General features: G+C 45.5%; 1 protein-coding gene across 3 annotated transcripts in view; it reads right to left on the bottom strand.

Moving 5' to 3' along the window:
- MYCBPAP (MYCBP associated protein) overlaps nucleotides 1–24,708 on the bottom strand; it is a 90,534-nt gene extending 65,826 nt beyond the window's left edge. The window contains exons 1-3 of one of the 3 annotated variants that reach the window (XM_032967043.2): nucleotides 24,473–24,708; nucleotides 23,039–23,129; nucleotides 16,024–16,163 (exon numbers count right to left, since the gene is read on the bottom strand). In XM_032967043.2, the coding sequence (XP_032822934.2) occupies nucleotides 16,024–16,163; nucleotides 23,039–23,096 (198 nt within the window). In that variant the 5' untranslated portion in view covers nucleotides 23,097–23,129; nucleotides 24,473–24,708. The remainder of the gene's footprint in view (nucleotides 1–16,023; nucleotides 16,164–23,038; nucleotides 23,130–24,472) is intronic. The other 2 variants (XM_032967042.2, XM_032967041.2) reach the window with 2 other exon arrangements.
- Nucleotides 24,709–25,020: the final 312 nt, after the last annotated feature.

The raw sequence follows: 25,020 nt of genomic DNA, 5'->3' as shown, positions 1-25,020 counted from the left end.
TGTTCCTCGTTTCAGGAGCCGTAACAAAGTCAGCAAGCGCCTGAAGCGTCGACAGAGCCGGCCCACTGCCGTCTTTCCCTACGCCGCTGCTGAACGCAATGCAACAGGTACTCACATCTCTGGCCGAGTTAACCAAAGAGAAGCCCATACCAAGTTCACGCGACATATCCACCGATTTTGCTATCATAAAAGGTGTAATGATTCAGTCCCCCCGTCGGTTAGAAGAATTGTCATGATTGAAGGTGACAGTTCATTCAAGTATATTTTTTATTAACGCAAAAATATACAAATAGTGACAATCTACCTGCTATACTGCCTTTTAGAGGCACATTTCTCCCTCTGCAGATTGGGCATTTTAGGCACACAAATTTTCTTATGCAATCCACCAGCCTCACCTGAAAAATGCTGTATTGCAAGTGTGTGAACATACACGCACATAAAAGCTGAAGCTCTCCCAAGTAGCCTATACACTGTAATATTAGCAACCAGCTATGAATGTTGTAATGGCACACAAGGGAGTGGTTTGGCCAGCACTGGCCACCTTTGTCTCCTCAGTGCTGATGTTTTCACACTGCAGTAGGTACTCATACAAGACTGAAGTGACCTCGGGGGGGCCCAGGACCGCTTCCGATATTCGCCACTGGTGTTGGCCATGAGCGAGAATTGAACTCGGGTCGCCAGGCTCCGGGTGCAGCGTAGCACAAACCGCTACACTACTAACGCTCACACACAATACAAAGATAACAAAGATAAAGATCCCCCATATAGCCTTAACACACTGTAGGGGCAAGTGCTGTTAGCGAGCACCTATGAAGGCCGGTAACGGTACACGAGGGGGTGGGTGGCCAGCACCACGCCCGACCGCCTTTGTCTCCCTAGTGGCAATGTTTACACACTACACCAGGTACTCATTTGAGGCTGAGTCGACCTAGGGGAGGCCCGGGACCGGTTCAGATAATCGTCACTGGTGTTGGCCGTGAGCGGGAATCGAACCCGTGTCGCCGGGTTCATAGCGCAGCGCGCTAACCACTACACTATCGCTCCCCACTACACACAATACACACACACAATCATCCCATCCTCTCCAACGGTAATGCGAAAGGTTACTCAGGGGACAGAAGTGCTGGACCTGCTGCAGGCCATGCCCGTCTGCGAGTCAGGAGGATGAAACGAGAGTAACGCTGCGACATTTACGCGCCACTGAATTATCCACGCGCCGAGCGGAGCCATGCGCCCCCCCCGACCGCCGCCCCCCCCCCCCCCCCGTCGCTCTCTGCGGTGTGACTGGCACGTGCGATTACACGTCTCAGGGGCCACGTTAACGCTGACGACGTCTGCAAGTCCCGAGGGTCGTGGCTGATTTACCGCCATGCCATTTTTCATTACAGCATATGGTAAGGCGAGAAGGGGGGGGGAAGAGGGAACAAACAGCATGAGAAATGAAAAAAACGAGAATGAAAAACGTTTATTACATGTAATACTAAGTGGCCTAATTCCATAAAATAAACCTGTCCTGAATATGCATGATGTCTCCTGGAGATGTGAAAAAGAGCTTCATAGCTCATCAGATTTCTCCAGGATAAATAAGGATTGCGATTCTGACCAAAACAAATATATATGAAAACTTTAACAGGAAATCACATTCTGAATATTATAATGTACAGAATTCACGCTTTGCTTTCATCTCCGAGAGTACACCCTGTGTCCGTATTCAAGTGGCACCTCCATACTGCCAAACGACGGAAGACGGCACAGTGAAAGCCTGCGAAGCCTAAACGAGAGCCGCAAAGCAAAGGGCTGCTGGCATGCATCTATTTCCTATTGTCCACAGCTCACAAGGGGGTGGTAAAGTGAGATGACTTACTCGAGCGAAAATCCATTGAGGAATTTGGAAATTCGTGAAAGCGGTACCACTTTAATCTACAAGGCCACATTAAACCCCAGTGTGTTTTTTGTGAATCACCTGCTCATGTGAACACGACTGGAGGGAGAAAAGATGCAAAGAATTAACATTATGGTCTCCAGTCGTGCGAATGGACTAATTGCGCATCCAATTCTCACTGAATTTCTTAAGAGGACTTTAAATCCATTAATTTGAGCTTAAGGCAGCATTGGCTGAACCGGTTACCCACGGTATTTTTTAGCGCATGTAAACACTCCCAGATGCATACTGCTCATCTACAGATATGCTCAGCAGAGCGTGGTGTGGCACTGCAAATAAGTCAGTGTTTTCTTGCTCAAAAAGGGCATTGAGGCAATGTCTGTTAACCCTTTCCCATTCCGATGATTGACGTGTTTGTACGTCTACGTCATCGGAACGGAACCGGAAGAAAAAATAACACAACGTAACTTTATCGGTACCAAGGCTCCCACAAGGCCATGCGGGAGGGCGTGCGGCACAGTTTGGCGCCAGCTATCGTAGAGTGCGGTCGTGTCACTACGGTACGGTTCTCTGCAGCGTATACGATGTGTTTTAAAACAACGGTGCTATGCCTCTCAAAATAAAATTAACCACTAAGCACTTGCGCGTTCCGAGATTCAGCGGTGAACGGGACACCCACCCTGCAACTTGCAGACGTCTCAAAACGGGAAAGAGTCAACAGCCCTGAGCCAGTGGTGGGACCACCACTGTTGACTTCCCCACAGTGGTATACATTTTATCGACACAAGATGGATGATGGGCCAAGTCAACCCCCCCACCACCCCAAGCAGAATTTGGAGTCACAACCATCCTATTGTGTGCCACTCGCTCTACCGCAGAGCTACCAGGCCGGTTATGACCTGGTGGCTCAGCGTGGCAGGATACGTACGGCGCAAAGACATTTTGACTAAAGTTTAAAAGTACACAAAGCATACTGAGCAGAAGAAGCAACACATTGATTGGGGAACAAAAACATCAGTGTGGCCGCAATAGGTGGAACGGTGGCACGTGGTTTCCGCACTGCACTATGAACCTGGTGACCTGAGTTTGCTCCCTATCCATGACTAACATCCGTGGTGAGTTATATCTCAACCTGTCCTGGGCCCCCCTATCGATACTCATTTGAACAACCCGCAGGAACCAGCATGGTGAAGTATGGTCACACCGAGCACTCATAACCAAAAAGTATGAAGATGCTTTGAGATGCAAACGCTGGCTCATTGGACATTTCCCCTCCCCCATTTCGTCACTGTTTTAAATGTATTCTCAAGTTAACAAATGGGAAACTTGGCACCTATGTCTAAACAAGAGACGTTTATATCATGTCCACTCCACCGAGTGCAATGCATACATTGCATGCAGAAATAGTGAAGGTACTGGAACCAGGCACAGATGGTAAACCTATTACAAGGTAGTGTTTTAATGTGATAATGATTTAATTTTTTATTATTAATGCGCGTGTTTGCATGCCCAGAGGCAAGCTGTAGCACAGTGGGTGTATCTAATAGCGTCTTTGTTTGTTCTTTTATGGGTATGCATTAGGCATCAGCTGCGTTTGCATCCCAGTGGGATTTTAAATATTATTAAATCTGCACATGGTGATGTAGGCTTCGCACCATGTGTTTATTGTGTGATTTATTACTGTAATAATCATAAAAAAATACCAGTTAAAACAACAAACCCCATTCTTATTTTACTACATCGAATGTGTGTGTGTGGTTTCAAGATGACCGCAATAATACATTACAGACATACGTGTGCATGATCGGAAACATTCTTTATTTGTATTCATGTATGTTTGTTCATTAAAAAAGAAAATAAAAGTAGCAACCCGATTATAATGCAGGCAAATTAAGCATACTCCAAATTGCCAGGCTTGGCAGGCAGTTCCATCAGCTATGACTTAATTGCAAAGACTTATTTATTTTTCTGAGTGCCCAGTTAATCTTTCGTAGATTCAGTTCCATCGTCAGGTATTGTGCAAGCAGCTGCAGCAGTCGGAACGACTGCGTAAGACTGCAAATAAATTATGAATACATATTAAATGCATTTAACCTCATGTGAAACTGTGGTAGGGGACACTGCAGACGATTTAACATTGATACATATGACGAACAAGGCTTAGCTTTTTATGAAAAAAATACTCTTTTTTTTATTTATAACAAGTCATTTGCAAGGCTCCAAGCAAATTTTCCTTCGTTCCAAAGGCTAGTTTATTTGTATATGTGATTTGATTTTACCCCGAATGATTTAGAATCCATTACAAAATGTAATAGTTCAAAATGAAAAGCCCTCAGAGAGCAAATAAAGTTACTTGCGGCTAATTCCAAAAATCATCAGGATGCAAAACTGAAAAATGTTACCAATGTGCCACTTGTATTTGTAAACTTAATATAACGTTCACCAGACTGCGAAGGTAATGAACTCACGCGGTGTACCTTGATGGCTGCTCGACAACATGCTTCAGTAATCATGCTCCAGCAATATATATATGGATATGGCACTTCGTTTAAAGTCACATGCTTATAGTCTCCACGACTCAGTACAATCTGGTTTCCGTCAGGGTCATTCATATAAGAGGTCAGAGACTGATACTTTTGTGTGTGCTGAACAACCTCCTATTCTCTCCTCTCATTAAGGATCTCACTCCAAGTTCTCCCGGACCTCACTGCTCCTTTCGATGCCACCGACCACTCGATCCTCCTTGAGCGTCTCAATAACGACTGAGCCATCTCCTGCGCACGTCTCTCCTTGTTCTATTCCCACCTCTCAAAGCGATGCTCCTTCTGCACTGCTGCTATGGTCCGATGTCTTCTTCCCAGAAACCCTCGTGCTGTGGTTGTGAACCACGAGGCTACATCCCCGGCCCAGCTGATTGTTTCCATCCGTCTCCCACCAACCTTCCCTCCACCCCACTTGGCTAAATCATCTTCAGCTGCCACAAGATTAATCTCATTTATACTGCAGGAGGAATCCAATAAGCTACAAAGCTCTTTTTTACACAGATGTCCAGTCGGGGCGGATCAGAAAGTTACAACAAACAATACAACACACACAATAGGAGTGCGGAGTAAAGGAAAGGTAAGGAAATCACACAAACAAATTAAGTAAACAAATTATTATTATATTATTATAAACAATTTTTATAAAGCTTTCGTGACTGCAGGGATTCCTATTCTTGGTTCTTTCGGTAAAGTCACATAGAAGGGAAACAATAAAATAATAAAAAAACGATAAATTTTATTTTACCAGGTAAAGCCCACTGAGCTATCAGCATCTTTTTTCAGAAGTAACCTGACCACAAAGGATAGCTCAACAAAGTGGCTTATGTGGACATTTAAAGCAGATAAATAATCTTAATGCATGTTGCTACGTGTGGAGGGAAAAGCCAGAGGACTCGGAGGAAAAAAAAACACAATTTCTATGCTGGTGACACCCAGCTCTGCATCACTACTGACTTCACGAACCCACCCTTAATGTCCACACTCGTACCCTACCTTGATGTGTGCTCGTCCTGAATTGGTTCAAATCTTTCTCGAGCTAAAATGCAGTATAATTAAACGTTATATTCATAGAGCGCCTTCACTCAGGGCGCTCGACATCGTTTGGACAACGGTGAGAGAATAGAATGCTTTAGACGGCAGGGCCATGCAAGGATTGAGGAACATTCACTCTCAGCAAAGTGCTCCACTTTGAACATGAACTCTGGTATCACGCCGCATCCTTGCGAGTCATTGGCCCTCATCTCTCAGCTCTGCAGGACCTCTGACCCCCCCACCGCCCCCCGTGAAACTATCTCCCAGATCCGCCAGTCCCTTGCCCCAGCTCCAGCTAGACCCGCATCCATGCATTCATCACATCCTGTCTTGACTTAGTGCAACTTACTCTGCTAAGCCCCCCCGCCAAAATCACTCACCTCCAAACTCCAAATAATCCAAAATGCTGCTGCAAGACTCATCACATGCATAGTTATATGGGACAACGTCACCCCACTCCTCAGATCTCTCCAATATGTCCTCATAGAGTTCAGAGTAAACTATAAAATAATTACCCTCATTCCCTTCACCTCACTCTACTCTCATTCACGTACTCTCAGCTCCAGCAACCACGGGCAAAACTGAACCAACCTTCGCTCACCATGCCGTCACCATTGTATCCACTGCGGACTCTCAGGTCTTGAATTCCTTCCACTCGACGAAGTGTGCTGCCCGTGTTCAAGTCGAGATTCAATGCCTCCCTTTGGTCCCCTGTCTATGATTGACCGTCCCTATCTAAAAAGTGACTTGAATTGCACCTTATTTGAAGAATATAAGCACCTCCATTTTGTGCCTGTGATGCACATGTCGCACCTTTGTCTTGAGATGCAGTTGCATTTAGATGCTATATTAATCCAAACCATCCTATTATGATGCGTCACATGTGAAAATGCTTTCAGATTAATGGGGATGTTTGATTCATGGCCTCCTTTCCGTCTGCCAGGATAGCAATCAACATGCACACGCGGATTTCAATTCACATTATAGTATATATTTTTCTAGAAATAGGTTGATGGAATCACAGACGCCAAACTGATTTCTGGAAGAAATGCGAATACGTACCGTCCAGTTGCATGATGAAATAACCAGATGGATATTGTAGTTTTTTGTTATTTTCTTTCAATCTATCTAAGTGACTTTACCGAAAGACCCAAAGAATACGGGATGCATATTCTATAATGATAAATATATTTCTGCCAAAAACGCAATCCGATCAAAGGCAACTTTATGGTCACTTTACTTCTTTCAAACATCTTTCCCAGTGAAAAATAAAATATATGCTACACGTGTATAGAATACGCTGTTTGCTTGTGTGCGGGGAGCGATAGTGTAGCGGTTAGCGCGCTGCGCTATGAACCTGGCGACCCGGGTTCGATTCCCGCTCACGGCCAACACCAGTGACGATTATCTGAACCGGTCCCGGGCCTCCCCTAGGTCGACTCAGCCTCAAATGAGTAACCTGGTGCGGTGTGTAAACATTGCCACTAGGGAGACAAAAGCGGTCGGGCGTGGTGCTGGCCACCCACCCCCTCGTGTACCGTTCCGGCCTTCATAGGTGCTCGCTAACAGCACTTGCCCCTACAGTCTGTTAAGGCTATATGGGGGATCTTTTTTGTGTCTTTGCTGTGGGGAGTGGCAGTGCAGCGGTAAGCGCACTGCGCTACGAACCCAGTAACCCGAGTTCGATTATATTATCGCTCATGGCCAAAACCAGTGACGATTATCTGAACCGAGCTTCCCCTAGGTCGACTCAGCCTCAAATTAGTACCTTGTGCGGTGTGAAAAAACCGCCACTGGGGAGAAAAAGACGGCCAAGCGTAGTGCTGGCCACCCACCCCCTCATGTGCCGTACCAGCCTTCATTAGGTGATCGCTCACAGCACTTGGCCCAAAAGTTTGTTCAGGCTATATGGAGGATATGTATCTTGTTTGTCATAAACCGTAAAACAAACATTGCTTTTTATCTTAAAGCTTAAACTTTAAATGCATCATGTCAATAGTGTGACATTGTGAGCCCAGGGGTACTAGTGTTTGCTTATGTACATTTGAAAACACGTGTTCCTGCACGCACTTTTCGTACTGTATGCAACACATGAACCACCTTTTTCATATTTTCTTCAAACAGCAGCTGGGAACTCAAAGACACAATGAATGATCATTTTGTAAGCCAATTGAATTTTGTGAAAGCAGACATTGCAAATACAAAACGTATCAGTGATAAATCTGTGTTGTCTGAGAATAAAAGCAAACTGTCTTACGTTATTACATTTTGATTTGGTTCAGTCGAATACAATATTCTCAATCAACAACAGGTATACAGTATTGAGTTGTACTTATCATCACAGAAAAACCAGAGGGCATAGTCGAGACACTCGTTTGCAATTGTGCTGCTATATTGAACTATATTTTCTTCGTAGTAGTAGGATTTACATAATATTTAAAAAATAACAAACTTTTCATTCAATGAGATTTAAAATAGAGATTGATTTTGACAATCCATTTTTGTTTTACATGAGATAGCACAATCTGGCTGAATGCAACCAATTTGACCGAAATATTTAAAGAAAACGAAGCAATTTATTTTTGAAATAATCCAACGTCGGAAGAAGTTCTCCCCCTATGCCGCGTCAGTCAGCAAACTTCGCCAGAACAATCAGTGAAGGTTGATGCAGGAGGGATTCCCAGGACCGGTTCAAATGTGACTCACCACAGAGGTCAGCCGTATCCGGGAACTCAGTTTGGGTCGCCAGGTTTATTGTGCAGCGTGCTAACCATTGCGGGGACCGCTTCAGCCTCACGTCGTTTAGGTGGCTTGAAATGTACAACATTTTAAAAAGACAAATGCTAATAACCTGGTTTTACATAAACTCAAAATAAACCAGTTTGTCTTCGTTGTTTTCTTTTCATGTAAAAATGGCTATAGCTAAAGCTTTAAATTACACTTTGTTTCAATGCACACCTAGAATATAAAACACATTTCAAGAAATATGTCATTAATGCAAAAAAAACTTATTTTTGGAAACTGGCATTCTGCACAGGTTGGTACCTGTGGGCATACCATATGTTCCTGCCTTCCTGTAGCATGGTCATCGTATTAAGTGTTTCGTGCTTTGGGACAGGTAGGTAGAGTACTATGAAAGGCAACTACAGACGGGATGCTCTTGTCGACGGTTAGCGCGACACTGCGCTAAGAACCCGGCGACTAGAGTTCAATTCCCGATTACGGCCAACACCAGTGACGATTATGTGAATCGGTCCTGGGCCTCCCTTAGGTCAACTCAGCCTCAAATGAGTACCTGGTGCGGTTTAAACATCGCCACGGGTGAGATACAGGCAAACGGCTACGTCAATAGGCCCCACTGAAAGTGGCGTCATTAAACTCCGCTGTGAAACGTCCAATCAACTACCTGGCGTCTTTTCTGGAATGACCATTTAGAGCCAGGTACATGACGCGACACACAAGCTGTCCTCTTGGCCACAAAACCGCCACTGCACACGTGGAGAACATAGCCTCTCGAACCCTCAGATGGCCGAGTGCCCACTTTAAAATGACAGCACAGGCCCAGAGACGCTTTGTCTTCCGTGAAACGCCGGTTTCGCCTGTGCCACCCCGCATGTCCACGAGGGTTGTCACCTGTCTTAGGTGTCCCAGGATCATGATCTCTTTGAGGCAGCTGTCTTGGGAAATCTGTAAGTTTTTACTGGACTTTTAAAAGTCCCGTGTTTTGTCAGTTGTGCAATAATACACTCTGGGATATCCTTCTTCCCATGACATCTCTTGGTTTGTTTCTACCTTAAAAAGGTGGCAATAAAAATGTCCACGCCAGGGCTGCGGCTACCCACCACAACTGCCTGTACCAGCGGTGAGTCACATGGGACTGGCGTGGTCATCCCTGTGGTTCGGGGATGATCACAAATGAGTTTGTGCATCCATGGGCTACACGACTCAGTAAATGGTTGGCTCAGAAGGGCTAATGCTGTGTCAGTATGTATGTATGTATGCAGAACTTATTTTCGCACTATACGTAGCCAACCGTGCTAATCGGCGGTGCGGGGGAAGAACAACAAACTAAACACACACAAAAATCAATTCTAGAGAAATGAGTCGGAGCATTGAACCAGCACTGCCCAAGTCCTGAGCTCGAATCTGGGTTTCAGCCATCCGCAATTATCCCACATTTTCAAGTACAGTCATTGGTTATATTAGCTCTGATTTATATTTGCTTCATTCTTGTACTCTTGTCATTTTGGTGATCAAGGTCACTCTTGCAAACTGGACTATCCTTGTCTCTTGAGTTCTCACCTGGCTCAAAACTTTAACTTAAAACCAACAATATATATTAATTGGAAAAATTAAAACAGTTTAGTTCATGTGTGTGTTTCGATTGTTTTGATGGCAGAAGGAAAGCAAGCAGTGAATCAAACACCCCTATTCGTCTGACATGTTACCTTTGACACACGGTACAATGACAATTGGGTTCATAATGGAACCGCATTTCATGATTCTGCAGAACAAGGGTGAACTAAAAATGTTACCTTAAGAGGCTTTATTTTGTTCTCCAGAGGAGGGAAAAAAGAGTAAAAGACTGCAGGAGAGAAGATTACAAAGGTACCAATGAAGATGCTTCACTGGAAGGAGATGGTCAGTTCTCGGCACTGAGGAATTTTCTTGAACCCACACTTGAACATGAGGAATGAATTGATATTGTGAATGGCCACATCAAGAGAATATCAGACAACAGGCAACAACATAGATGGAGCAGTCTCCCATTCAGGGGAGGATGACTGAAGGTTTTAACATGCTGCAGTGGTAACATGTTGTCCTGTGATTCTATGCTGTGTTCATCAAACTACACTGACCAGCGTGAAGTATGGTATAACAATCCCCCCCCCATGACCCACACGATGTGGGGAGGCATTCATCCAGCAGTGGACTAAGAAACAAATCACACCTAGCACAGCAGCGATAACGTGGACCTCAACATGTCGAGTAGCCCTCATCCAGCAGGGAATATAGGGAGGCCATCATCCAGCAGTGGATTTACAAAAGCGCCATATATTACACATATGGTTATAAGCAACGTCGCCGTCGAAAAGTGGCACTGGAATTTCAGCTCAAGACACGTGCAAGGCTCACAATCACCGCATGATTGTGAATCGCCAGGCTGCGGCTGCTCCGGCAGATGCACCCCGCGGGGCTCACCATGGCAACGCTCACATCCGAGATGTTTTTTTTTGTTTAAAGCTTCAAGGCGGAGCCATTGGGGAGAGAAGATAATCAGGCGAGGAAGGTGTTCGGCACTGACGCACACCTCCGTCACGTTATGGGGAATAAGGTGTCGCAAAATTCTGTAGCTGTGGACGCACATTTTTCATTAAAGCACAAGGGTTGCTCGTGCCGGTTTTCACGCCTGCTGTGCAGGCAGCATGCGATGACCTTTAACCCTCATATACGAACCTCTACCTGAGCAATGTGCCTTTGTGTGCCCGCGCTGTCATGGTCTCGTCCAGCCTCAAATGCCGTACGGAATAGTATCAAAGTACAGCATACAGATACACCAAACAACACAGTATATGTCTACAGAAGCCAAACTCTCTTCTATTGTCTCCATATATAAGTAAATATAATGTCTAGGCCGTCGGCCGATTGGCTTTTCAGATCAATATTATCCAACAGCATTTGGTTTCAGCAAGGAAACGCTGCGCAGGCTTCGACTTTCTGGGTCTCAACAGCAGTCAGGCTTGTTAAACAAATGCTGCTGGGTTACTGGATCTGATTTGCAAGAGCATTCCAGCTAAACTATCGGGTCCTGTTCCACACAGCAATCAATATTTTATTAACAACCCTGGAAAGTCAACAGACCCAAGAAACAAATATTTAAAAAAAAATCTATTTGTAGAGACCCACACAGAGTGTTGCTTACATATAACAGCAGTGCTCCACCACAATGCATGAGATATGCATGCTGTCAATATAAATTTATTATGTGGTGATACTGAATTGGCAGTGGTGCCCAGGCACAAATAACAATTAAAACTCAACATTTAAAAAAAAAATTCTACAATCGGTGACATTTTGAGCAATGATCCTTCTTCACTGTACACAGAGAGGCCAGAGAGAGAGAGAGAGTGATTTATAAGGTCACAAAGATTAAGACATTGTGATGCTATTCTCCATATGTCTATGCCATCAAGACGCGGTTTGACAAAGGGCTGCAATAAATGTGATATAACTGATTGCGAGTGACTGATGTACATTGTGATCATTTTCTCGAAGGGCTAGAGAGCTGACATTTGATACAAATGTAGTGGAGTCTATGCTCCGAGCTAAAAACATCCTCTGCCTAGTAACCGACTGCCTCGAAGAAGAAAGTCTATTGTTTCTGCGCAGTGCTTTGAGACTCAGCGCATATAGGTGCCATACAACATTGCATTGCACATGTAAACCGACCTAGCATGCATAATAAAACAATAAATAAAGCATTACGAACAATCATACATCAGGATGTATGTGGAACTTATATTTTCACACCGTACGTAGCCAACCGTGCTAATCGGAGGTGCTTTAACTGGTCTCAAGAGCAAACGGAATTGTTTGACATTACTACGAACGGACAACGCCGTGGTTTAAATTTACAACGCGTTCGTCCGCCATGTGTTCCAAACTCAGCTAAAATCTGCAGGAAATGTTTTACAAAAAAAATAAAAAAAAATCACGCAACAATTAAACGACCCAGACGCGCGGGGCTCATGTGCGGACGACGTAAGCGTGTCGAAATCTGCCTCAATTAGCGTAGATGGACATCTACAAACTCGGCCGTATGAGGCACCACTAAATGCTTATGCTAGCCTAAGGGCAAGGCCATATGACACAGATTTGCAGGCATTTTTGTTCCGAGTGACAAAAGGTCATTTGCGGTGCAGATAGAGTACACCATCCGTGCGATTAATTCCACGGGCACCGGTCAAATTGGAGGTGTTTTTCATTGGAAAATCCTTCCCTAAGGCCACGTGCATGTGACCACAATTAAATGGTGGACACTCGGCTCACTGTGCGTAAAGGTGGCCTTTGCGCATAGCCGAGTGAGAGACCTGGCGAGTCGCATGGGCGGAGTGCGAGAGCTATTTTTAGCGAGTCACGCTGTACAATTAAATGTTGGACACTCAGCCCCACTATGCGTGAAGGTGGCCTTTGCGCATCGCGAGTGATAGACCTGGCGAGCCGCGTGGGCGGAGTGCGAGGGCTATTTTTTGCCAGCTCCGCTATACAATTAAATGTCTACCCCGAGCTGTGGGTCATTCTTTTCTTAAACCGTGGCCAGCAACCCCCGTATGGGGTCTTGTTGCCGATGGAATACTCTATAAGTGGCATGGAAAAAGGGGTTAATCACTTTCACGTTGCTCAATGTTTCGTGTCACGAGGCAAGATCGCTCTTCAGCAGAAAGAAAAACAAACAACCGGATATCATACGTACAAGCTAAACTGATGTGCAACATCTAGGACAGTTTACGTTGTGTTTTAAAGAAACCCGCAAGTCAATGGTGTTCATCCCATGCAGAGACTGTCATGGGAATGAGGGATATCCACCACTGGCTCAAAGCCACCAAAGAAGATGAGCGCTGCTCCACTGCCAGTTTGACTTTTAAAAATAAAGCAACAAGAGTAGACCGCAATCAGAAGTGAGAATTCACAATGGTAATAAACTGCTTGGCAAGTTTTACAGCAAACACTCAATTTAGACACTTGACCAATGGATGAACTCAACGCACACTAAAATCCATCTTCTTGGTGCCACATTAAAACTGTGGCAGAATGCCAGGCATGAGCAGCAAGCGAGTTGCATCTGCCGAGCGGGCTGATTAATGAAGACCTCTGATACACAACCTAAAACAGGGCTTTGCCAGGACCACTCATTAGCACGCCGCACAGAACACAAAGAACCTCTCTTTAATGAATCAGGGAAAGAAATCAGCGAGTCTAAAAATGTATGGATAATGCTTGTTAATTGTACTTCCCAGTGGCTTACATTTCCCAGTGGCAATTTAAATCCTGTCGAAAGTCAATGTTGATAATGTATTTAAATCTGACCCAGAATCACTCTGTAGCTAGGCACAGGAATAAACGAACTTAGCAAAGATAGACATAACAAATTGTTCACTCTTGACTTAAAGCTTTCGTGACTGCAGGAATTCATATTCTTTGGGTCTTTCGGTAAAGCCACGTACCGAAAAAACATTGTTCACTGTTCATCACTGAGCAAACACCGAGCGATAATGCAATCAATAAATGCATGCATCTTTACACCTTAATTAATAGCCTTCATGAACCCCCGAGGCTATTTGACTCTGACCTCCATGGCTGCTTGACCCCAACTTTAACAGGATCAGTGTCTTGCTATTTCGTACGGCATCTTTAGATGCAGTTGCACTTCAATGCCATTTAAATACAAATCGTATTGTATTTTGGGGAGGCGGTGGCTGGTAATGTGTGTGGTGTTAGTCATTTGGATGAGCACAACATGGCACAGTCGTTCTATTCCTGGCCACTATTAACATTGGCAGCAAGCGCTATGAAAGCCCGTCCTGGGCCTCCTGTAGGTTAACTCAGTCTCAAATGTGCAGCTGCTGCAGTTTATAGACATGTGGATTTTTTTGTGGATTGTTTTCGAGTTATCTGGTTTCCTACCAGATGTCAAACATACCTTAAAATTGAACTGGGCAAATATACTCATGCAGGTCCCTAACCCTAACACTATATTTCAAGAATCAATGAGGATTTCCTGAAATAAATTACATTTCAGTATAAATGACTGCATCACAATACACAGCATTCTGTCAGAACATAAGCCGAGATTGCTCTCGCATGCATTGCGTACACCCGCAAATCCAACATGGCATCAGCAGTCAAGGCCACATTGATCCACCCATCGCATAAAAATATGGCAGATTCAAAAACCCAGGATAAACAAGTGCGAATACATTGTCTGAATAGCCTTGAAGAATGTTGTGTCACGTGGTATTAGCGAGCACATATTAAGGCCTGAGTGGTGCATGAGCGGTGGTGTGGCGAGGACCATGCCAGGCTGATTTTGTCTTTCCAGTGCTGATGTGCCAGGCCCTCATTTAAGGTTGATTTGAGGAGACCGAGGATCAATTCAGAATTCACCTGACGCTGATACTAGCTATGGCCGTGAATCACATAAAACTGCTGGGTTTGTAAAACTAGGCCGACCACTGTGCCACCGCTCCCCCTATCGCACACAGACACACGCATGCACGCACGTGCGCACAAGCACATTTACACGCTGTAGCCGACTGAAATATTTTCAAACGAGAACAAGACACTGAAGCACATGCATTATCTTTTAAAGCGCTTTGCTGGCAGTATTCCAAAGGTTGCTTTAATATTGACAGCACTGTGAAGTTAACAACTAAATTTACATACCATTTACTATATTGCTAAGACAATTACAAAACAGTACTTGGCAAATGTGAACTGCATTTGAAATGTGTTTCTTTGTAACACTACATTATACAGGTGATGTGTAACAATGTATATGGATCATGCAGATACACTCAAAACGAAACTCTTTACATAGAGCATATATGTATACCATCTTCAGGTCAGCTTTAAGATCCTCCATGGACTCATCCCTGCGTATAGGCTCCCTCATCTCACTCTACTCCCTTTTGATCTCTCTCCACTCCAGTCACCAAGGTCTTTTGCCAAAACTCTCAACTGACCTCTAAAGTGGGGGGTCGCTCCTTCTTTGCTGCTGCCGCCCATGTAGTCTGGAATTCCGCTGCTGAATGAAGGCCTCCCACCAACGCCATGTCGTTCAAGGAGGATATTTGACCGTACTTCACCATGCTGATTCGTTTGAGTTCATTAATGAGGGGGGCAGAACACATTCAGATACCGCTCTCTCGCCCTTCGAGAAACTGCACCATCATTCCCCATCGAGTATTAGGGTAGTGCGAATATTTAAACACGTGTCAAAATATCCATCCTAAATGTTATAGGTTCACATAACCAATGTACATTTTAGAAGCATGTTGATCCATGTGCGACTGAAGAGCATGTGCACAAAGGCCCCTCTCACATTTCAAACTCTTGTAACTCCATTTTCTTCCTATGTCTTCCATTTACTTGATCTTTAAGCAACACCTTAGGAAGCGTTGAATGCATGAGGCAGTGTAAGCTGCATCGCCAAATGTGCATCCGTATCAACCCTTGCAACGTTCCTTCAGGTGAAAAAAGGCGATTGCTTGTGTTGCGATCGAAACGTCGTGATTTTGTTTTTATTTTTTCTATCTACGTGGCTTTACCGAAAGACCCAAACCATAGGTATATTATTACCAACTACTCAGGCAAATCTTTGTTTCTTTCCCTGTGAAGTCTTTTCATATATCCAGTATCTGAAGCCTCTAAGGTTTAAATATTGCTCCGTACCTTAACATATGCGTTGTAATCCCTGACATCGTAATAAAGTCGCGTTCGTCAACACCACCACCACCATCAGCATCATTGTCATCATCTTATTATCATCTCCGCCGGTCAGTTTACCTTTGCCAGGTCTTCCCTAAGCACTGCCAAGGCCTGAATATCATCCCCACTCAAGATGTGACTGCTGGCAGATTCCTCCAGGATGGGTGTCGGCACTTCTTCCAGCGAAGGCTTGGCAGCTGCTTTGCGTTTGTCCAAAACTGCGGAGAAAACACACAAACATTTAAATTCACTGGCTTAAAGCAGATGAAAAACCATTTCCAGAGGAGCTATGCATGCACAGACACGCACAAAACCCTCCATATAGGCAGGTGTTGTTAGCGAGTGCCTGTTACGGACCATGCAGTAGGAGGAGATGATTGTGGGCAGCATCACACTGGACTACCTTTGTGTTCCCATTGATGCAGTTCACATACTACACCAGGTGCTCATTTGAGGCTCAGTCAACCTATGGGAGAAGTAAGCTCATATTCCAACACTGGGCACATACACAAAGATCCCCCATATAGCCTCAACAGACTGTAGGGCAAGTGCTGTTAGCGAGCACCTATGAAGGCCGGCACGGCACACGAGGGGGTGGGTGGCTAGCACCACGCCCGACCGCCTTTGTCTCCCCATTGGCGATGTTTACACACCGAACCAGGTACTCATTTGAGGCTGAGTCGACCTAGGGGAGGCCCGCGACCGGTTCAGATAATGGTCACTGGCGTTGGCCGTGCACGGGAATCGAACCCGGGTCGCCGGGTTTATCGCGCAGCGTAGCGCTAACCGCTACACCACCGCTCCCCACACACGCCGCGTACACACACTCACGCACACACGCCGCGTACACACTCACGCACACACACGCCGCGCACACACACGCAGACACACGCGTTCAACAACAACAACCGCCATTCGCCACTAAGTGGCGGTGACGTCACCACGACGCTTGTGCCAGGCTATGTGCACCCTGAGGCCACGTGAAGTGTCGAACGCCCGCTGGCAGGAGGTCACGGGGCAGACCCAGGTGCCACGGGTCGACTGACTGAGATGACTGGCTGATGCACCACCTGTGCCCCCTACTGTGCCAACCTGCTGTGCTTCAGCCACCCGGCGCTCCGCTCGTTGTTGTGAGCGTCGCTCCTCCGCCCTCCGTTGTTGTTGGAGGGCGACTGCCTCCAACTGCCCAGTAGCGTCCTTCACGAGCCTCCTCCACAGAGGCCGATCTTGACACCGCTGGTACCAGTCATCGGCAAGTCCACTCAGCTCCACGTCCTCCTGTACCACATCACTCCATCTCTTCTCTAGCCCGTGCCGCGCCCGTTTAGCCCCCTCGATCCGGCCGAACAAAAGCTGTTTCGGCATGCAGTGGCTTGGCATGCGGGCTACATGACCCAGCCATCGCAGCCTTGCCCGCCGGAGTAGCTCACCGATGGGACCTTGCCCAGATCTTTCAAGGATTTGTGAGCTCCTCACACAATCCAGTCTGGTTAAACCCAGGATGGATCGTAGGCAGGCCAGCCTAAATGTTTCTAACCGGCGAAGATGTTCCATTAGGGGGGTCCACGTTTCGCAAGCGTCGAGAAGGGAGGGAATGACCGTGGCCGAGAAGACCTGAAGCTTAGTGCGGAGCGACAGACCAGGTAGCTTCCACACAGCGTTACGCAACCGATGAAAAGATATTGCCGCTCGACTGATTCGGAGTGAGACCTCTGCTGTTAAACTGGAGCCGGTCATAAGCACACTGCCCAGGTATGGGAAACTCTCCACTCTCTCCACAACTGCCCCATCACCGATTGGGAGTTGCGGTGAGGTGCTTAGTTTTGGTGGGGCTGATGGTAAGACCCCACCTCTTAGTGGCACGCTCCAGTCTCAGCAGCAGTGTCTCCAACTCCTCCTCTGAATGAGCAGCTATTACCAAATCATCAGCATACATAACGTGGTTGAGCAATAGGGAGCCATCCCTTGACCGCACCCGGGCATCCATCAGCCTCCCATTATATCTGTACCATATGGAGATTCCCCTGGTACAGCTATTGAAGGCTTCACGAACTACGTGGTCAAAATAGATGTTAAATAGTGTGGGAGCCAGAGGACATCCCTGTCGCACCCCAAGGTGTACAGGGAATGGCTCTGACTCCCGGCCACGTAGTTTAACCCGGGCCTGCTCACCATCATGAAGGTCTTCTTTGGTTATTTCGGTAAAGTCACGTAGAATGAGAATAAAATAATAAATTGATAAAATAAAATAACACAATTTTTTGTTTCAATTATTTTATCAATTTATTCTTTTATTCTCATTCTACGTGACTTTACCGAAATAACCAAAGAAGATGAATCCTTGCAGTCACGAAAGCTTTAAATCGAAATCATGAAGGTCCTCAATGATCGTGAGCAGAAGGTCAGGTACTCCAAAAGCACGAAGAACAACCAAGAACCCAGGCCTACTGATGGTATCATAGGCCTTGACCAGGTCAATAAAGCAGAGATGTAGGTCTTGTTGGAATTCCCTACACCTCTGCTGTAGCAGACGGACTCACGCACACACACGTGTACACACACTCACAGAAGGACGCACTCTCTTCTTGGACCGCCATGACTTCGTTAGTCTCCTCTATCTGCCATCATCTCTTCGAGTGATGTGCCCTGCACAAGCAACGCTGTTTTTGTCCTCTGATCCATGCGTGTCTCTCGGTGTAATTCCCATTATGCATCTCTCCATGTTCCTTGCGTACATTTCTGCTTTTATTCTGTGCATTTTGTCACAGTCCATGTTTTTGATCCAAGTCGTGACAGTTAATTTGCATCGACTGAAACATTTCCACACAATGGTATGCTACTTTTCATTGTCAAGTTATTTCCAAAAGGACCCCATCCTACTCTTGCCTGCCTCTTTATTTTACCGTGGTGTTAACAATGATTGTTTCCTGGTCCACGAGTACATACGCTGCTGTGTTTTACAGCTGTGTCTCTCCAACAATGATTCTCTCTTTTCTTCACCGTGACTTTTCTTTCACCTCGCATTTATATTGAGCCTCACTTTACAGCCCTCTTTAAGTCCTTAAATCATTATCCCTCATCCATTGCCATTGGCTATTATAATGACAATGGCATTGTTCAATCTGACATGGTTAATACTTTCACCACTGATGCCTTTATTTCTCCAATTAAACTCTCAGTAAATAACTCGCAGTGTCAATACAAAGAGCCATGGTGATGGCAAATACCTATGGGCCTTTAATTCTTCACCCCAATTCTGTCTCCCCTCTTGAACAGAAGCGCGATTGAGCCAGAAACACTCCAATGACAACTAATGACCAAAAATGGTGCTGCTTCTCGGAACCTGCTGTCGGCTGATAACTGTCACGTGTGTTTATGCCCATAGCCCAGGGAGAGGCAGCAAAAACTGCCGTGAGTGACGGAGCCAAATAAGAAACCTCCATCTAGTCAATGCTTCACTGATGAGATCAAAGAGCAACCCGGAGAACAATTTACCAGCATGTATTTTTAGGATGTCATGAATGGGTTTTTTGTATTTATTTGTATTCAGTATAGTATCACAATGTTTGTGCGTCATTTTATCTGCTGCTGTTGTTTTTTATGTCAACTTCCATCGGATGACTGTGAAAATAAATAGTTTAAACACAAAGGGGGGGGGGGTAAATCTTTTCATATTTGTTGTTGTTGCTGCTGTCGCTTTGAAAGCAAGGTGTAGCCTACTTATCGCTATGCATAGGAAATAGTCTATACATCTGAAAAACTCCGTTTTCATGAAGACGAATCGAAATGCAACTTACCAGACCGCTTACGAATATCAGTGCCGTGATCTGTATAATGTTTATGCAAAGTCTACAAAACACTTTTTGCAAATTCCTTTTTTTTCCAATTACTGGCTGTAACAATGTCAATTAGCGCATGTGCGTACAAACAAAATTAAACATAGCAACTTTCCATCTATATTGTGGCTTACATCAACGTTTTAAAAATAATAATAATAATAGGTTTTACCCTTTCTGGCAATACAACAGGAGGTGTTAAGATGTTCAAACACCACATCCATTTAATACAGGAAGATCTAACACTTCATAAATAGTTTTGTTGCAATTCTCCAACATGCAGCGTTTTCCGAACCTGGTTTGAAATGCGTGCCCATTGTATGAAGTACACCGATTGGCAGAGGTCACCAGAAATACTCAATCCAGCATTGGTGACTTGTTATGGTTGTGTCAGCATGAGAATATTTAATGAGATTGGATTAACCTCGTTTTATACAAGCAAATTGTACAACCCACCTTAGTCCAATATGGTCTTGCATTCACCTTATTGCTACTAAATTGCTTACTTATTTTGTAATAGGCTGACCACGTGCCTTTCCTCGCCAGAACTAAATTGAGGCTCCTTCCATCGACTGGCTTGTCAGCTGTTATTGTTTGATAGAGACGTATTATTTCCTATTTTTCTTTTTACTAAACCACACTGGCTGTTTCGCAGCTGGTGATTTTGATGATGACCAAGCTTTTCATCGATCGCCTAAGAAAATGGGCTTGATGGACGGATGACATTCCATCAGCATTCTTTTTTCTGCTTCAATTCATAAATTCCACAGCCCCCCCCCCCCCAACCGCATTCACCTTCTGATGAAATGCAATCACCACGGACTGTGTGCAAGCCAGCTTTCCAATGTGATTTCAGCAGTGGACCAAAAGCCTGCGCCCTCTTCCACACCTTTGGACACTTTGCCTGATTAAACATTTACTCCGCTCAATAAAACAAACAACAAACAATCGTAAGATTGCCAATCATTCTTAACATCACAGCAATATCAATTATTCCCCCCGTGTTGTGCACACCGTGCAAAGTTGACCGCGATTAATAAACAAAACAAAAACGTTCCAGGTCTTAGTGGGTGTGGCAAGTCGATCGATCCATTTACTTAGACGTGAACAAGAGCAAGTCCGAGTGCTCTTGAAAATGTTTCACTTCATAATGAAAAGCAGCAAACCACCAATGTGCTTGGAGAGGAAAGTGTTTTTTGTAATCAGTATACAGTATATATATTGCCTGCTATGATCTATGTATCGGTAACGTGGACAACGACAAAGAAACATGGAGAGGTGGTGCATGCTTGTTATTACGCTGATATACAGGAAGCGGATCACATGGTTTGGAGAATATACACAAGTTAGAGACGTCATAAAGACTGTAAGGAAATGATGCGAACTTGGGCAAGACATGTCGCTCTAAGAAATAATGGCCGGTGGTCAAGACTAATGTTGGGATGGCAGCCGAAGGAGGGAATGCAACCGAAAGGGCATCCACTCTGAGAGATCGAGCAACAACATCAGCTCCCGTGCAGAAGAGACATGGGATTGTTGCATCAAGTGACCATGACAGATAGTGATGGCTTAGGGCGTCCTCCTTCACCAGCCACGATTTGCCAAAGTTCAAATCAAACTGCAACTTCTCTACTCATCTTCGGAGGGAAGTTGAATATTCGCAAGTGTTGCAAGATGCATACTTTCCATCCCAACATAAGCTATCTGTGTGTGTGTGATGACAAATGAGCACGATTGAAGGATTAATTTTCTAATACCACCACACTATGCTCAACCTATTGCACGATCTTCTGCTACTTCTCCAACAATCTCATTCTGCAGTGCCCACCTCTCAGTCCTAAGCATTGCACAGGTTTTGAGCCAGCTTAATCCATCACTGCTTTACAAATGTCTCCTTGTAGAATATGTGAACTGCACTGCCCTGTTACTTGCCCTGCTGATATTGAGCCAGAATCACATCTTGATTAAATGGCTAAAATATATCGCCTCGGGCATTTTTCCCCATTGCTTAGTGATGGAGACACTGGGAAGCCCTCTGATCGGAGAGCTATAACGGTACAGCACAACCGCAGGAACCTACACCATCGCACATTGTAAAGTGTGGGCGTTTTTTTCCACGAATGATCATTTCAAAATGAACATTCAAAAACACTTGAATAAGAATCTATCCAGATAACTATGCAATTTCCCCCCACAGCTTGTAAGAAGCATGTGCTTTTACACGCTGTATGGCCAGATTCTAAATCGCATCCTTTTCATCCCTGTGGCTTAAAATACAAGCATAAAATGTGCATTTGTCTGCACAATTGTAGGTACAGCGTGTACTGCATTGTGTGGAGTACTATCTGGAATCACAGTGGATGTAAAGTAGGTCACATCTTTATAGTTCATAACACAACAGTGTCAAATTACTTTCTTCTTTGTCACAATTCAATGTGCAGTGCCACCATTGTGCTTGGAATATGGGAGCTTTCATCGCACTGTGTTAAATTGTGCATCTTGGTTTGTCTATTCACGTCCAACAGGTGTATGCCTGCTTGTGTAATCCAAAATGTGAGCATTCATTCCCTCGACCATCAGCCATTCCCCGTGCGAGCAATCGATCACTGGACATTGCTCCCATGTGTATTCCATCCCTATACGAATATTAAATCGTTGCATGTTCGTTTGCTGTCATACACCAGAGTGCACTTTCATTCCTCGCCCTCGTGTGGAGTCGTACATTTCCCTGTGCCCTTCACGGCTCTGTACATTGGGCGGTTGCCGTGATCACCCAGCCACGAAGTGTCTGTGCTGCCGAGTCTGTGTCTAACATTCCCTGTTTGAGGGATTGTGGCGGCTGTCTCTCTGTGCGTGCCTCTAAGACCGTCGATGTTACTCTGTGTATTTCAGTGTTTTTGCCTCCGTCTCAGTTATCGGTCTCTCTGCCTTTCTTCTGTCTTTCTCTGTGTCTGTCTCTGTGTAGCAATGTCTCTGTGAATGTCACCCTCTCTGAGGTTCACTGTTTCTACGCTGACACGTATCGGTGTCTCTGCGCCTTTCTTTGGTTTCCCTGCAATCGTCCGCTTGTGTGTAGAACTTCTCTTGCACAGTACGTAGCCGACCGTGCTAATCGGAGGTGCTTGCATTATACCGGTGCCAATGGTACACCGTGCCGCACCACCGATCAGCAGCTAATTTGATTGTCCACCGGCTCTCGTTGGCCGTGTGTGTGTGTGCGCGCATTCAGCTTTGATTCCCTCTCAGTCCCCCAGCACCTGTGCTTGGGCTCCTGGAGGCCCCATCCCTCCTCGTTCTGCTCACAGCGCGATTCATCGTCGTGACCCCACACACGGGACGGAGGTCAAACTGTGAACACAAACATGTGAGGCTCGCACAACGATCACACAATGTGCACGCATGTTTGTCAATTGAGCCGCTTGATGAGGGCTTCCCCGCTTCTTGTGGGTCGTGGGGATTATTTGGCCATACTTCACCGCGCTGGTCAGCGAATTGTTGGACTGTACATTACACATATGCTCCCATTCAATAAACGATCATACATCACGCGACATTTGTGTAATAATCGTACATCATAAAATAATCATACAACGTTCATGCAAAGATCATACGACCACAATTGTACCACAATCACATAAAACACACACAGCGACTAATGTACAAAACATACAACGCTTACCCTATTATCGCAACCTACTGCACATGACACCCGTACAACAAACCACTATCAGACACATACAAAATATCTCAATGCTGCACGAGTGAGTCGTGTGCAAGCACACCATCGTGAAATCACACGATCACAATCGCGGCCGTCTGGAACGCTCTTTCCTTCCGATGTTAGGAAGCCACTGGAGCTTTGCACTTTTAAATCAAACTCGTTTCTTCAGAACTACTTTCTGTGTTTAGTGTGTCCCTCTCCCGCACCTCCGATGCACACGTAACTGCAACATACATACTACATACATACATGCGTACGACATGCGATCATAAAGTCACACGAGACGCACGCAACAGACGCACGATACAAATTGCAATCAAGGGCACACGAATACCGTACCTTGTACTGTGGTGTTGCATGCTCTGACAATCACACGATAATTAATCACGTCACATATCTCACACGATCTTACGTACAACATGAATGCACGCCGTTCATACTCTTACACGTACAGCAGGAATCACACAATCGCTCTACACACTCGCATCGCAGCCACTTACAGCTCTTGTGCCAGGCTAAGTGCACGTTGCATACTCGCAAACGCAATCACAGCAGAAACAATCACATATACTTCGACGCGCTGTGACGGCAGATGCTTTGAGCGAGCACCTATGAAATAAGCGGATACTCGAGAAGACAGTGGAGTATTGCCAGCGCTATTCCCGGCCGCCTTTATCTCCCCAGTGCTGATGTTTTACACAGAGCGCCAGGTACTCATTTGAGGCTGAGTAGACCTAAGGGAGGCACAGATAGCAAACGGTTCACACATCACTCACTGCTGTTAGCAGTGCACGGGAATCAAACTCGCCACGTACAACAAAAGATGTCATTCGCGGTGACGTATTTGTGCCAGGCTAGGTGCACTTCCAATGGATACACACTCACTCGTTTACACATTAACACCCTCACACACAACTAACACACAGACGGAACATACAAAAAACACACCCACCATGCACACTGTACTTACACACACAAACAACAACCGCCGCTCGCCACAAAGCGGCGAAGTCCCCACGGCGCTCGTGCCAGGCTAGGTGCACATTGACGCGCACGCACCCAACGGGGGGGTTGTTGGAGGCCGCGAGGCGAGTGCAGGCCGCGGCGTCCTTCCTGTTGCCATGGACACGGCACGCGCTCCCGCGCCACGCGCACACATTTACAAGGTGCACCCAGTTACAAACCACGCGCACACATTTAACAAGGTGCACCCAATTGCAAACCACGCGCACACATTTTACAGAGTGCACACAATTGCAAATTGGAAACAACGCGCAAACATTTTGCAAGGTGCACCCAATTGGAAACAACGCGGACAAATTTAACAAGGTGCACCCAATTGCAAACCACGCGCACACATTTACAAGGTGCACCCACTTAAAAACCACGCGCACACATTTACAAGGTGCACCCAATTACATGTCACGTGTATTCAAATTTGCAATATGTGCCCAATCAGAAGAAGTCACGTACACACATTCGCAAGGTGCGCTTCAATAACAGACACGTGTAAACATT

Source organism: Petromyzon marinus, chromosome 37, assembly GCF_048934315.1.
Source record: "Petromyzon marinus isolate PM22_M1 ecotype Great Lakes invasive population chromosome 37, UKy_Petmar_22M1.pri1.0, whole genome shotgun sequence".
In the NCBI taxonomy this organism is placed as follows: Eukaryota; Metazoa; Chordata; class Hyperoartia; order Petromyzontiformes; family Petromyzontidae; genus Petromyzon; species Petromyzon marinus.
This window is presented reverse-complemented; position numbering and strand designations above follow the sequence as displayed.